The 14,891-nt window shown below is 58.2% G+C and overlaps 1 protein-coding gene across 2 annotated transcripts; it reads left to right on the top strand.

Annotated features, from left to right (window-relative positions):
* The first annotated feature begins 497 nt into the window (after positions 1-497).
* On the top strand, positions 498-14,891 carry LOC129473280 (complement C4-B). 2 transcript variants are annotated; one of them, XM_055263622.2, is made up of 41 exons: positions 498-668; positions 795-993; positions 1,198-1,399; positions 1,608-1,678; positions 1,757-1,845; positions 2,064-2,146; positions 2,317-2,413; positions 2,553-2,658; positions 2,756-2,888; positions 3,303-3,418; positions 3,518-3,697; positions 3,840-4,022; positions 4,155-4,340; positions 4,493-4,651; positions 5,039-5,165; positions 5,334-5,408; positions 5,669-5,866; positions 5,958-6,069; positions 6,161-6,231; positions 6,490-6,629; positions 6,743-6,952; positions 7,201-7,252; positions 7,354-7,443; positions 7,579-7,788; positions 7,968-8,043; positions 8,204-8,360; positions 8,459-8,575; positions 8,681-8,852; positions 9,081-9,313; positions 9,389-9,556; positions 9,951-10,010; positions 11,049-11,142; positions 11,240-11,426; positions 11,541-11,631; positions 11,722-11,796; positions 13,273-13,375; positions 13,551-13,640; positions 13,725-13,823; positions 14,003-14,086; positions 14,349-14,481; positions 14,625-14,891. In XM_055263622.2, the coding sequence occupies exons 1-41, from the start codon at positions 604-606 to the stop codon at positions 14,764-14,766; spliced, it is 5,235 nt and encodes a 1,744-aa protein (XP_055119597.2). In that variant the 5' UTR covers positions 498-603; the 3' UTR covers positions 14,767-14,891. The 2 variants fall into 2 exon arrangements, with proteins under 2 accessions (XP_055119597.2, XP_055119598.2); XM_055263623.2 differs by lacking the exon at positions 11,541-11,631 and having other exon boundaries at positions 510-668; positions 11,240-11,379.

The raw sequence follows: 14,891 nt of genomic DNA, 5'->3' as shown, positions 1-14,891 counted from the left end.
GTAGAGGTGAAGTCTGAGCTTTGCCTCATTGAGAGAGGAAAGGGGTTAGGGGTTCACTCTGACGTTCAGACCATTCTCCCTGTGGAGTGGTGAGGGTGTACCTAATCTCCTAAGCCATGGAATTTCTGTTAGGGTCTAAAAAAGCAAAAGCCTAGTATAGTTCAATTTGTGTAATGAATGAAAGTAAGAGACAAGTATCTTAGAAGCCTGTCACTGTTTTGTGAGGGCCTTTAAATATCCTGTACTCGTGGACCATGTTGGGCCCTTGTACGCCCATGTATACATGAGCTTATGTGCACCTATACCCTGAAACAGATATACCTGGTAGGGGGAGGTGCTCAGGCACTGGAATGAGAGGGGTTAACAGGGAAGGACAGGGTTATTTCTGGGCCAAGATTCAGAGATTCCCCTGGAGACTCAGGTGTCGGGGTGCCCCCACAACACTGGGCCTGAGGCCAGTTGCACTTCTTGGCTGTCACGTGGTTTCCCAGCTTAGCTGGGCTGGGGGAGGAGCAAGGTCCAGAGTCAACTCTGCCCCAAGCCCTAGCTTGGCCAGAAGGTAGCAGACACAGACGGATCTAACCCCTCTTGGATCCTCCAGCCATGAGGCTCCTCTGGGGGCTGATCTGGGCATCCAGCTTCTTCACCTTATCTCTGCAGAAGCCCAGGTCCTGGAGGCGGGATGCTGGGTGCTTGGATTGGGGCAGGGCTGGCAACGACCCGATTCAGGGGTGAGGGAGAGCAGGGGTGGGGGGGTCAGAGCGAAGTCTGACTGCTGATCCTTTTTTCCCCAGGTTGCTCTTGTTCTCTCCTTCTGTGGTTCATCTGGGGGTCCCCCTGTCAGTGGGGGTGCAGCTCCAGGATGTACCCCGAGGACAGGTAGTGAAAGGATCAGTGTTCCTGAGAAACCCATCTCATAATAACGTCCCCTGCTCCCCAAAGGTGGACTTCACCCTTAGCTCAGAAAGAGACTTCGCACTCCTCAGTCTCCAGGTAACCAGACCCCATGCCCTCCTGCTGCTTGTGGGGGCCTCCCACCCTGTTCCCATCTGTCTTGTGTCTTCATCTTCCCACTGGCCTCCTCGCCTCCTGTCTTCCCACCCTGGCATTCTCCTTCCATGTTTCTCCCTTGGTCTCTGTCCTTTTTGGTCAGCTCTCTCTTGCTCTGTGACCTGCTCCCTCTCCCTCTCCTGACAGGTGCCCTTGAAAGATGCGAAGAGCTGTGGCCTCCATCAACTCCTCAGAGGCCCTGAGGTCCAGCTGGTGGCCCAGTCGCCATGGCTGAAGGACTCTCTGTCCAGAAAGACAAACATCCAGGGTATCAACCTGCTCTTCTCCTCTCGCCGGGGGCACCTCTTTTTGCAGACGGACCAGCCCATTTACAACCCTGGCCAGCGGGGTGAGTCTCAGCCGCAGGGCCTCAACCTTTAACCCCCTCTAAGCCCTCTCAGGATGAGTTTGGTGCCCCCTAGTGAGATAACCTGAAAGAAAGTGCCACACAGGAGGAGTGCTTAGGAAATATTTGTCCCCTGCTCCCTCTGTGGAGTTGGACCCACTCTCCCCTTGCACATGGACCCCTGCTCACCTCTCTCCTCCTCCACTCCCAGTTCGGTACCGGATCTTTGCTCTGGATCAAAAGATGCGCCCGAGCACTGACGCCATCACAGTCACGGTGGAGGTGAGTCCCCGACCTCTGGCCTTCCTGATCCTGGCCACTGACGTGACCTCCTGCCTGTGACCACTTCTCCCCTTGCAGAACTCTCACGGCCTTCGCGTGCGGAAGAAGGAGGTGTACATGCCCTCGTCCATCTTCCAGGATGACTTCGTGATCCCAGACATCTCAGAGTGAGCGCTCCCAATGTGGGGGCTGCCCCCAAGCTACACCAACCCAATTCCTGTTAGGTTCTCCACCTCCCACACAGAGGCACGTCCCGAGATGCCCTGACCCTCAGCCTCCTGAGCCTCTGGTTAACCCCCACAGTCCTCTTCCCAGGGAAGCAGGCTGCTGGCTCTCTGTGCCCCACTGTACAGATGAACTGAGCCCCTTCCTTGTCCTTTCTCAGGCCAGGGACCTGGAAGATCTCAGCCCGATTCTCAGATGGCCTGGAATCCAACAGCAGCACCCAGTTTGAGGTGAAGAAATATGGTGAGAGCTAGAAACTGGAGCGACAGGCAGCTGCTTTCCTGAAGGAAGTAAGGGTGGAAGGAGAGGGAGTGGGAGCAGCTCAGGGCAGGGAGATATGGGTACCACAGCCCTTAGCGGAGGGGAGTCTTTGAGCTGGAGTCTGACCTGCCTATCCCTTCACCCTGGGTCAGTCCTTCCCAACTTTGAGGTGAAGATCACCCCTGGAAAGCCCTACATCCTGACGGTGCCAGGCCATCTTGATGAAATGCAGTTAGATATCCAGGCCAGGTAATACCTCCCTCCCCAACCTCTGCCCACCAGCACTGGGTCCTGCTCCCTACTCAGTATGAATGGGCTCCTGCTTCCCTGCCCTCAGACCATTATTCCCCCCAGCCCTTGGCCCACCCTCTTCTCTCTGCCACAACAGGTACATCTATGGGAAGCCAGTGCAGGGGGTGGCATATGTGCGCTTTGGACTCCTAGATGAGGATGGTAAGAAGACTTTCTTTCGGGGGCTGGAGAGTCAGACCAAGGTAGGAAGGAGAATAGGGGCTGGGGAGGGGAAGGGGCAAGGGAGGTGAGGTGGGAGACTCAGTCTCACCCTATGTCCTGTTTCTTTCTATGCCCCAGCTGGTGAATGGACAGAGCCACATCTCCCTCTCAAAGGCGGAGTTCCAGGATGCCCTGGAGAAGCTGAATATGAGCATTACTGACCTCCAGGGGCTGCGCCTCTACGTTGCTGCAGCCATCATTGAGTCTCCAGGTGGGTGACTTTCCCTTATTGTAACCCCAGACCCTTGCCTCTGACCACTGAACTAACCCTTTTCCCTCCAGCACCAACACCACCCCACTTCTCCCATCTCATCTCAGACTCAAAACCAGGAAACATCCAGGAGACCTGGTCTCTCTCCAACTCTGTCTCTGTGACTCGTCCCTTTTCCCTGGCTGAGTTTATTTATTTATTTGCTCTTTCTGCTCATTCATTCACTTCCCCAGTGGACATGTGTTGTTCCTGTCTGTGCTGGGCCTCAGCATGCACAGACAGGAATTCGGCGGCCTGCGCCCTGGGAGCTCGCTGTCTTGTGGGAGGGAACCACTCAAGCCACTCCCCACTTGTCCTCCTGGCCCTCTCTTCTTGGGCTCTGTCCCCTACCTCTCTCTGTCCTTTGCCTTGCAGGTGGGGAGATGGAGGAGGCAGAGCTCACATCCTGGTATTTTGTGTCATCTCCCTTCTCCTTGGATCTTAGCAAGACCAAGCGACACCTTGTGCCTGGAGCCCCCTTCCTGCTGCAGGTTTCTTCCAGAGGGGAAGGATGAGTAGAGAGGATGTGGTAGTTAGGAGGGCTCAGGGTCTGACCACTCTCTTTTGTCTGCCCTCCTTTACCTGCCTAGGCCTTGGTCCATGAGATGTCAGGCTCCCCAGCTTCTGGCATTCCCGTCACAGTTTCTGCCACGGTGTCTTCTCCTGGGTCTGTTCCTGAAGTCCGGGACATTCAACAAAACACAGATGAGAGCGGCCAAGTCAGCATTTCCATCATTATCCCTCAGACCATCTCAGAACTGCAGCTCTCGGTAGGACTCCTCGGACCCCTGGGAGATGGTGGGGAAAGGGGAGGAGGGTGAGCTGGGGTCCCAAGGATCCATGGCCTGACTTGGGAAGGTGGGGTACCTGGCTCTGAGCTACTACCCTATTTGCACCTGACCCCCTCTCCAGGTATCTGCAGGCTCCCCCCATCCAGCAATAGCCAGGCTCACTGTGGCAGCCCCACCTTCAGGAGGCCCCGGGTTTCTGTCTATTGAGCGGCCGGATTCTCGACCTCCTCGTGTTGGGGACACTCTGAACCTGAACTTGCGAGCCGTGGGCAGTGGGGCCACCTTTTCTCATTACTACTACATGGTGTGCATGAGCTGGGGAGTCAAGGAGGGCTGGGGTGCAGGGAAGAGCCCTCTGGATGGGGCTGGGGGGGTTCAAGGCTGGGGCTGTCCCATGAAGAGGCAACCACTCTTGTCCCTCCCCTTCTTGGCCCAGATCCTATCCCGAGGGCAGATCATGTTCATGAATCGAGAGCCCAAGAGGACCCTGACCTCGGTCTCGGTGTTTGTGGACCATCACCTGGCACCCTCCTTCTACTTTGTGGCCTTCTACTACCATGGAGACCACCCAGTGGCCAACTCCCTGCGAGTGGATGTCCAGGCTGGGGCCTGCGAGGGCAAGGTGACCGGGGTCAGGAGAGATGGCACTTGTGCTGAGGGGGTTGAGGACAGGGTGATTGCCAACAGGGCATGGATTTAGCTTGGGAGCAGTGAGGATACCGGGACTGAAGGAAGCTCTCCCACTCTGACCACCCCGCCTCCCGCCCCTGCCAGCTGGAGCTCAGCGTGGACGGTGCCAAGCAGTACCGGAACGGGGAGTCCGTGAAGCTCCACTTAGAAACCGACTCCCTAGCCCTGGTGGCGCTGGGAGCCTTGGACACAGCTCTGTATGCTGCAGGCAGCAAGTCCCACAAGCCCCTCAACATGGGCAAGGTTTGTCCAGACCCTCTCCTCAGCCCTCTCACCCCTCCATGGCTCATCCCCCTGCTTCCCTGAGCCCTGGGCACAGCCCCTGGATCCCACAGGCTCCCCACAGACTCTTCCCCACTTGGCCCTGTGGTCTCCATCTCCTGGCTCTGTATCCTTTCCTGTCCCCCCATGCGCTGCCCTCTCACCTGTGCCGGGTGCGCGGTCCTGCCCCTCAGCCGCGCTTGGCTCCTATAGCGTTCCGCTGCCCTCTCACCTGTGCCGGGTGTGCGGTCCTGCCCCTCAGCCGCGCTTGGCTCCTATAGCGTTCCGCTGCCCTCTCACCTGTGCCGGGTGCGCGGTCCTGCCCCTCAGCCGCGCTTGGCTCCTATAGCGTTCCCGCCCTTCCTGCAGGTCTTTGAAGTTATGAACAGCTATGACCTCGGCTGTGGTCCTGGGGGTGGGGACAGTGCCCTCCAGGTGTTCCAGGCAGCGGGCCTGGCCTTTTCTGATGGAGACCAATGGACCTTATCCAGAAAGAGTGAGAATAGAGAAGGAAGGGGAGTGGGTGGTGGGAAGATAAGGAAGGAGGAAGGGCATGAGGGGGCCAGGTAGGAAGAGTCGGGGCGGGAAGGGCTGGGCAGGGGAATGGGAGGAGGGGAGGAGGCCGAGTGCCTGACGGCTGGACTGCAGCCTTTCTCTCCACCAGGACTAAGCTGTGCCAAGGAGAAGACAACCCGGAAAAAGAGAAACGTGAACTTCCAAAAGGCGATTAATGAGAAATGTGAGTTGCGGGTGCCTAGGCAGTAGCTTGGGCTCTCCACCTGGTATCTGGGTTGGGGGTCTGCCTCTCTGCCCCTTGGCTCTTGCTGAACCAGTGTGTGGTATTTGGGGCCAGAGATCCGAATTCCGGGATTACAAGTGGAAGGGTCGGCAGCTCTCTCCACCAGCCTCTCTTATGTTGCTGGTCTCAAGGGGTCGGGGCGGGGGCTGAGGTGTATGTCTTTTTTGTCCTCTCATGCTCACCCCCATCTGGCCCTGCAGTGGGTCAGTATGCTTCCCCAATAGCCAAGCGCTGCTGCCAGGATGGGGTGACACGTCTGCCCATGAGGCGTTCCTGCGAGCAGCGGGCAGCTCGCGTGCAGCAGCCAGACTGCCGGGAGCCCTTTCTGTCCTGCTGCCAATTTGCTGAGGGTCTGCGCAAGAAGAGCAGGGACAGGGGCCAGGCGGGCCTCCAACGAGGTGAGAGGCTGGGTGGGGCTAGGGCACAGGTGGCGGCGCTTGGAAAGGCAGAATGGCCCCCTCCTCACTCCCGTCCACCATGGTCCCCCAGCCCTGGAGATCCTGCAGGAGGAGGACCTGATTGATGAGGATGACATTCCCGTGCGTAGCTTCTTCCCGGAGAACTGGCTCTGGAGAGTGGAAACAGTGGACCGTTTTCAAATGTGAGAGTGTTTGTCGGCCCAGCCTTGTCTCTGCGCTGTGTCTGGGGGCCAGCCAGGGTATGACGGGCCTTCTCTGCCTTTCCCTACACAGATTGACACTGTGGCTCCCCGACTCTCTGACCACGTGGGAGATCCATGGCCTGAGCCTGTCCAAAACCAAAGGTGAGGTCACCCTGTCTGGGCCTCAGGTGACCCCGCTTCCATTTCCCTGTACCCCAGCTCCCTGTTCCCTTTGCTTTTAGTGTAGGAAGAGGGTCCAGTGATCTGGGGAGGTCTGTGCCAGCGTGCAGCTGGCATGGGCCAGAGGGCAGAGGCAGACTGAGACAGAGCTGGGTCACCCCCACCCCTCCCTCCTGTGGCCCTGAAGCTTTGATGGCCCCTCTGATCTCTGCCCCTCCGCCCACGCTTCCCTTCCCTCAGGCCTATGTGTGGCCACCCCAGTCCAGCTCCGGGTGTTCCGCGAGTTCCACCTGCACCTCCGCCTGCCCATGTCTGTCCGCCGCTTTGAGCAGCTGGAGCTGCGGCCTGTCCTCTATAACTACTTGGATAAAAACCTGACTGTGAGGCCCTGTGGGAGCCTGAGCATACAGGAGTTGGGGGAGCCAGGGCCCAGTGAGGGGTGGGGAGCCTAACCGGGCCAGGACTCTGGCCATCCTCGTTTTCCTGCCCTCAGGTGAGCGTCCACGTGTCCCCAGTGGAGGGGCTGTGCCTGGCTGGGGGTGGAGGGCTGGCCCAGCAGGTGCTGGTGCCTGCGGGCTCTGCCCGGCCTGTTGCCTTCTCTGTGGTGCCCACGGCAGCTGCCGCTGTGTCCCTGAAGGTGGTGGCTCGAGGGTCCTTCGAATTCCCTGTGGGAGATGCAGTGTCCAAGGTTCTGCAGATTGAGGTGAATGAAGCACCCCTGAATATAAGTCCCCGGGCCCCCAGCTTTGTCCTCCACCCTCAGCACTCTCTCTGGTGGCCAGGCCAGGGGCCCAACACCCAAACCAATGCCTTGGTCTGTTCACATCTTGTACAATTCTGATCCAACTCTGTCCCTGGAGTTGAAACTCAAAGTCCTGGGGGAGTCTGCGCTGGCAGGGCAGCCAGCTGGTAGTCCTGTGTGACCTCACAACCATGTTTTCCCTGAGACAGAAGGAAGGGGCCATCCATACAGAGGAGCTGGTCTATGAACTCAACCCCCTGGGTGAGTGACCCTCTACCTCCAGCCATTGGTTTCCTAAGTGGGTACAGGTGGTGGGGGATGTGGACAGCAGGACAGGCTGCCAACTTCCCCCATTTCCCCAGACCACCGAGGCCGGACCTTGGAAATTCCTGGCAACTCTGATCCCAATATGATCCCTGATGGGGACTTCAACAGCTACGTCAGGGTTACAGGTGGGAGTGCCCTTTAGTCCCTTCCCAGTGGCCACTTTCAGATTCATGTGAGACCTGTGGGTCCCTACTTGGTCCCACTCCCCGTGAGCCTCTGAGGCAGGGTCCTCAGACCTCCACCCTCTCCCTCCCATGTAGCCTCAGATCCATTGGACACTTTAGGCTCTGAGGGGGCCTTGTCACCAGGAGGCGTGGCCTCCCTCTTGAGACTTCCTCAAGGCTGTGGGGAGCAAACCATGGTCTACTTGGCTCCGACACTGGCTGCTTCCCGCTACCTGGACAAGACAGAGCAGTGGAGCACACTGCCTCCCGAGACCAAGGACCACGCTGTGGATCTGATCCAGAAAGGTTCTGGGTGCAGGGGCAAGCAGGAGGGGGGCCAGGAAAGGACAGTTACTGGAAGATGGACAGCCCAGGAGGCTACAGAGGGAAAGAAAGGGGGCCCCTGATGGGGATGGGGAGCATGGCCTTGGGCTCAAACAGCAGAAGGGTGAGTGTCACCTGAGCGGCCACCTTTCCTCTCCAAGGCTACATGCGGATCCAGCAGTTTCGGAAGGCGGATGGTTCCTATGCGGCTTGGTTGTCACGGGCCAGCAGCACCTGGTGAGGTTGGGAGAGGGGTTCCAGGGCTCTGAGGGGGTCAGGGCTGGGGCAGGGGCGGGACAGAGCTGGTACAATGGGAGGGTAAATAACCAGGCACCTGGGGGTGTGGGCATAATGATAAGCAAGTCCTTATCCCCAACCCTCCTTTCCTCCCATCCAGGCTCACAGCCTTTGTGTTGAAGGTCCTGAGTTTGGCCCAGGAGCAGGTAGGAGGCTCGCCTGAGAAACTGCAGGAGACATCTAACTGGCTTCTGTCCCAGCAGCAGGCTGATGGCTCGTTCCAGGACCTCTCTCCAGTGATACACAGGGGCATGCAGGTGTGGGCATGCTGGGGCTGGCCCAAGGAGCGCCTGTTGGAGGACTCTCTTTGCCCCTTCCCCCTCTTGTTTGACATCTTCTTTTCTCCCCTCACTAGGGGGGTTTGGTGGGCAATGATGAGACTGTGGCACTCACAGCCTTTGTGACCATCGCCCTTCATCATGGGCTGGCCGTCTTCCAGGATGAGGGTGCAGAGCAATTGAAGCAGAGAGTGGTAAGTTCAGTGGCGTTGCTGCCCTCTGCTGGCCCCCAGCTGTCCCCCTTTTTCCTCAGGAACCCAGGGGTCCAGGTCCCAGACCCTCCTCCCGTTTTCTTCCAGGAAGCCTCCATCTCAAAGGCAAACTCATTTTTGGGGGAGAAAGCAAGTGCTGGGCTCCTGGGTGCCCACGCAGCCGCCATCACGGCCTATGCCCTGACACTGACCAAGGCTCCTGCAGACCTGCGGGGTATTGCCCACAACAACCTCATGGCAATGGCCCAGGAGACTGGAGGTAAGGGGTGAGGGGCTCCTGGCAGTGAGCCTGAGGCCCAGGGGACCTTAGGATCCCTGAGTGTGCCCAGAGGGAGAGGCTGGATGAAGACTCAGAGGAGGAATGAAGGTATAAGCAGGGGTGGATTGGGGGAGAATCAGGAGAGCCCAGCAGCGGGTGGCTAAGGGCCAGGGGACCCGGCTCTTCTCCCTGCCTTCCTGTTTACTCGTGGTCTCCCTTTACTTCCAGATAACCTGTACTGGGGCTCAGTCACTGGTTCTCAGAGCAATGCCGTGTCGCCCACCCCAGCTCCTCGCAACCCATCCGACCCCATGCCCCAGGCCCCAGCCCTGTGGATTGAAACCACAGCCTACGCCCTGCTGCACCTCCTCCTTCACGAGGGCAAAGCAGAGATGGCAGACCAGGCTGCGGCCTGGCTCACCCATCAGGGCAGCTTCCAAGGGGGATTCCGCAGTACCCAAGTAGGGGCCGCCCCCGGGCTCTGGGGGTGGGTAGTCCTGAGACCAAGGGCTTGAGTCCTGGCTTAACCTCCCTAGGACACGGTGATTGCCCTGGATGCCCTGTCTGCCTACTGGATTGCCTCCCACACCACTGAGGCGAGGGGACTCAATGTGACTCTCAGCTCCACAGGCCGGAATGGGTTCAAGTCCCATGCGCTGCAGCTGAACAACCGCCAGATCCGTGGCCTGGAGGAGGAGCTGCAGGTGAACCACTCCCTGGTGAACCACTCCCTCGCCTGGGTAGCCAGGACACCTGGGCCTCGTGGCCAGGCCAGAAGCTGTCCCCACCCTCCCACCCGTGGAATCCCTGCAGCACTTCTTCCTGGGGTCTTTGGGGGAAGACTGACTTCCTGGCTGTGTGACCTGGAGCTCTGAGCTTCAGTTTTCTCACTTGTAGAGTAACATATGCAGAGTTCACCCTACAGGGTTATTAGAAGGCTGAAGTGAGATAATTCACATGCTGGTGTAAATTTTGTGGAAATGTGAGGTGGGGAGAGGAAGTGGGGCTGTTTTGAGGAAGGAGATAAGTTATTGGAGCCGCAAAAACAGGTTTGCTTGTGCCCTTCTAACATCGCCTTCCCTTTTCTGTTGCTGAAAGTTTTCCTTGGGCAGCAAGATCAATGTGAAGGTGGGAGGAAACAGCAAAGGAACCCTGAAGGTGAGGGCCAGGGAAGGGGCGGGGCCAGGCACTGGCGTAGGAGAGGGTGTGGAGTGAGAGGCCTGTGGGCAAAGGCGCATGGTCCAGGGAAGGAGGCAGACACCTCAGGGTTGGTGTCCCGTGCTTCTGTCCTGGGTGTTTTCCCCCTGCTTGCTCTCCCCATCTCTGGGTACCTGTTGTTTCCTTTACCCGCCTCAGTGCTGATGGCTCCGAATCCCACTCCCCAGCCCAGGCCTTTTCCCTAAACCATGGGCCCCACTCTTCCCACTCCCACAGAACCTCAGACGAGGCATGTCCCAAAGCCCTTCTTCATTCTGTGTTTCTTGTCTGGCTGATGGGAGCCCCTCCCAGCCAGGAGCCCGGCCACTACTCTAGAGGCCGTGTTAGTGGCCCCTCTCCCAAGCCTGTCCTTATGTCCCTAGTGACCCCTCCTCTGCTCCCCTGCTGCCTGTGGCCCTTGGTGCTGCATCCTAGATTCTGTGCTAAGACGGCCTTCTCCCTCCCTGGAACTTCTCTCTACCTCCTGTCTCCCCTGTCTGATCCACTGTCCACACAGCAGTGACACTGACCTTCCAAAAGCCCCAGCCAGATCAGCCTTGGGGAAAAGTCACTCCCCGCTGCCCATGGCTCAGATGGCTGGGCCTCTGCCCACCTCTCCGGCCAGACAGATCTCCTTGTCTACACAGATCCCCTTGCCTTTCCTGTCCTTCCCTGCTTCTTGGCCCACAGGACAAGCTCTTTCTCCTCCTTCAAGCCTTGGCCAGAAGCCTTTCCTGAGCTTTTCAGTCCAGCCTCTTCCCTGCACAGTCTAGAGTGTTGGCCTCTGGGGGCAGGCCCCTGTTTCTTTACCTCTCTGTCTCACCCGGCACCTGTGGCGAATGTGGTGCCACTCGTGTGTGTGGACTGTGCAATGACGGGGATGAAAAGGGGCTGAAGGCCTCAAATCCCGTAGCCTGGGGAGATGCCCTTAGGTATGGCACCAGAGAGGTCTGTGGCCTCACATGTCCTGCGTCCTCTCCCTGCCCCTTGCCGAGCCAGGTCCTTCGTATCTACAATGTCCTGGACATGAAGAACACGACCTGCCAGGACCTGCAGATAGAAGTGACAGTCAAAGGCCATGTCGAGTACACGAGTGAGTGTGGGGGTTGGGAGGCCTTGGGGCCCGGCAGGGGCTGGCGCAGGGAGCCGGGTGGCCATCCCAGCCCTCCTCACAATGCTTCCCTGTGCAGTGGAAGCAAACGAGGACTATGAGGACTATGAGTACGATGAGCTTCCAGCCAAGGACGACCCAGATGCCCCTCTGCAGCCCGTGACACCCCTGCAGCTGTTTGAGGGTCGGAGGAACCGCCGCAGGAGGGAGGCGCCCAAGGTGGTGGAGGAGCAGGAGTCCAGGGTGCACTACACCGTGTGCATCTGGTGGGCGCCGGGAGCTGCCCTAGGCCAGGGGAGGAAGGGCAGGACCCAGGCTGGGGCTGGGCTTCTGGAGCCTGCTCAGGCAGAACCTGGACGACAGCTCACATGTCTCTGCAGGCGGAACGGCAAGGTGGAGCTGTCTGGCATGGCCATTGCGGACATCACCCTCCTGAGTGGATTCCACGCCCTGCGTGCTGACCTGGAGAAGGTGCGGTCAGCCACCCAGGGCAACCCCCTCTGTCCCAGGTACTGAGCCCTGTCATGTGCAGGGCCTGTGACCAATTCCCCTTTCCCACAGCTGACTTCCCTCTCTGACCGTTATGTGAGTCACTTTGAGACCGAGGGGCCCCACGTCCTGCTGTATTTTGACTCGGTGAGTGGGGAGAGATGACACAGGAAGGGACTTGATGGCACCGGGTTTACTGAGTATGCGTTAGGAGGTTTCTCAGGAAACAGCTGTGTCAGCGGCCGGTGCTCTTGAGAACTTGTGATGTCATCAGAGAGAAGGACAAGAATGTGAGCCCGTGAGACACAGCAGAGTAAGGGGCAGAACTGCAGGCGGCAGGGACCGATGCCAGTCAGTGGGGACCCTCGGGGCTTGAGAGGGAGCCTTTCGTAGAGCTGGTTTTATTCAGCTTGAGGGGCTGCCTTTGTTTTTTTGTTGAACTTCCTATCTTTTTTTAATATTAAAGTGTATTTTCTTTTACAAAGTGATGGTGGCCATAGATGATAATTGTATTTGTCTTTTCACGACCTTATTAGGCTAAAATAGTTATCAACCCTCTTACGGCCCTCATAACATTTTTTTTTATTTATTTAGTAAAGACAGGGTCTCGCTCTGTTGCCCAAGCTGGTCTTGAACTCCTGGCCTCAAGCGATCCTCTGGCCTAGGCCTTTTAAAGTACCGGATTTACAGGCCAGAGCCACCATGCCCGGCCTTCAAAAAATTTTTTTGAACATTTACTGTAACTTCTGGGAGAAAATGTGAGAAAGATGTGGTGGCTTTCATTAGCCAGCTGTTTGTAGGTCAGGGAGACCCCTACCCAGTGTGTGCAGAGGGGCCAGCCCCCATCAGCTGGGGAAGCCTGGCTGACACATCTGGGTTGAACACAATGGAAAACACAGAGCCAGCGAGATTCCCCGCTAGGGAGCTGACGGTGCAGCAGCCACACTGGCATGCACCGTGTGGACTGGGCCCACATGGGCACGAGGAGGAGTCAGGCCTGGGACCTGAGTTGGGGGGTCAGGCAGGATGACAGAACCTGCAGTTAGGTTGTGGCAAATAAAGGAGGACCCAGTTGTATCCATGACAAAGATGAGGCTGTGAGGAGGGTGAGTGGGTTTGGGGGCAGGCAGAGTGCCTTGGAGAACTTACAGGTCCTGCCAAAATCCTAATGCAAGGATGGAGCTGCAAGTTCAGTTTGGGAATCATCAGCCTGGATTGGTTTGGTGGAAGCCAGGGAGTGGTTGAGACCCCCACAGGGGAGCACTGAGGAAGGAAGTTCAGAAGGAGGGAACGTAAGAAATGACCAGGTCAGAACCAAGGGTGGTCCAGAAGCTAACCCTTAGCTTAGGGACAGTTTCACAGAGAACATGTCCATGATGCAAGACTCTGCCGAGGGCCTGGGGCAGTGAAGACTGGGGCAAGGTCACCCTCTGGGAAGTGAAGTCACCAGAGACCTTGCGGAGCAGCTTTCAGAGTTCTCTGAGTAAGAAGGTAACAGAATGTGAAGGACACTGGAGAGAAGGCCAACAGGAACCAAACAAAAACAGGCCAAGGAAACCCAGTACAGAGGGCTGCAGGGCCCAGGGAGTGGGTCCCTCATCTCTCCTCCCTACGCTTGGCCAGGTCCCCACCTCCCGGGAGTGCGTGGGCTTTGAGGCTGTGCAGGAAGTGCCGGTGGGGCTGGTGCAGCCGGCCAGTGCAACCCTGTATGACTACTACAACCCTGGTGAGCACTGCAGGACACCCTGGAATTCAGGAGAGCTTTGGCATGGTGACCTCCTATGGGACGGTGGACACTGGGGTAGTGAGGGGGGCAGAGAGCCCTGGGGCTCCCTGGGACTCCCTGGGACTGAGGAGGCAGAATGGAGGGGCCTGTGCCCTAACTCCTCTCTGTTCTCCAGAGCGCAGATGTTCTGTGTTTTACGGGGCACCAAGTAAGAGCAGACTCCTGGCCACCTTGTGTTCTGCTGAAGTCTGCCAGTGTGCTGAGGGTGAGACTGAGGGCCTGGGGTGGGGCAGTGGAGGCAGGATGGCCAGGCGCCCCCCGCACTGTCTGATGGGGCCCCCAACTTCAGGGAAGTGCCCTCGCCAGCGTCGCGCCCTGGAGCGGGGTCTGCAGGATGAGGATGGCTACAGGATGAAGTTTGCCTGCTACTACCCCCGTGTGGAGTACGGTCAGTCTTCCCACCAAGGCCCTGGCCTGACCCTCCCTCGGGGACCGGCTGTTTTGGTCTCTCTGGGTGTAGTCTGCTCCTCTTACAGGTCATGCACGCAGCCTGTTTGCTCTGACACCAACTTCCTGCCCTCTTAGCCTCAAAGTAACTCACCTTTCCCCCTTCTCCTAACCTCTTAGGCTTCCAGGTTAAGGTTCTCCGAGAAGACAGCAGAGCTGCTTTCCGCCTCTTTGAGACCAAGATCACCCAAGTCCTGCACTTCAGTATGAAGCGAACCGGAGAGGCGGGCAGGGCTGGGGGGAGACAGGGAGGCTGAGGTGTGGCCGAGGACCTGACCATCTGGAAGTGTGAAAATCCCCTTGGCCTGTCAGAAGCCTTGGGCTTGGCCATAAATAGGGAGGCAGTGGCACCTCTCCATGGGGATGGTGAAGGTGGAATGAGAGGATCTACACAGAGCCCCCAGCCTGAGCTCACCCTGCACCTACTCTTCCCCTCTGACCACTTTTGCGCACGTCATCCCCGCAGCCAAGGATGTCAAGGCCACTGCTAATCAGATGCGCAACTTCCTGGTTCGAGCCTCTTGCCGCCTTCGCTTGGAACCTGGGAAAGAATATTTGATCATGGGTCTGGATGGGGCCACCTATGACCTCGAAGGACAGTGAGTCATCTGGTCCCCCCAGTCTCTTGCCCTCCCCATGCCTCGCCACCTAGGCCTTGCCCCTCAGAAGCCGGATGCCTGTGCTCTCCGTTCCCACCTGCCATCCTCCCGAGCCCTGCTGACTGCCCCTTTGCCCCCTGCAGCCCCCAGTACCTGCTGGACTCGAATAGCTGGATCGAGGAGATGCCCTCTGAACGCCTGTGCCGGAGCACCCGCCAGCGGGCAGCCTGCACCCAGCTCAACGACTTCCTCCAGGAGTATGGCACTCAGGGGTGCCAGGTGTGAGGGCTGCCCTCCCACCTCCCCCGGGAGGAACCTGAGCCTGGGAACCATGAAGCTGGAAGCACCGCTGTGTCCGCTTTCCTGAACACAGCCTGCACCAGGGCATATTAAAGGCTTTTGGCAGCAAA

This window comes from Symphalangus syndactylus, chromosome 23, assembly GCF_028878055.3.
Source record: "Symphalangus syndactylus isolate Jambi chromosome 23, NHGRI_mSymSyn1-v2.1_pri, whole genome shotgun sequence".
NCBI lineage: Eukaryota > Metazoa > Chordata > Mammalia > Primates > Hylobatidae > Symphalangus > Symphalangus syndactylus.
Note: the sequence above shows the minus strand (reverse complement) of the source record. Positions and strands in the feature narration are given on the sequence as shown.

What these genes read in the sequence shown, in the direction of transcription:
- LOC129473280 (XM_055263622.2), top strand. Translation starts at nt 604, where the DNA reads ATGAGGCTCCTCTGGGGGCTGATCTGGGCATCCAGCTTCTTCACCTTA. An exon ending in CTGGGGCCTGCGAGGGCAAG is followed by an intron (nt 4,341 to 4,492) that starts GTGACCGGGGTC and finishes CGCCCCTGCCAG; the next exon opens with CTGGAGCTCAGCGTGGACGG. An exon ending in ACAGCAAAGGAACCCTGAAG is followed by an intron (nt 10,011 to 11,048) that starts GTGAGGGCCAGG and finishes TTGCCGAGCCAG; the next exon opens with GTCCTTCGTATCTACAATGT.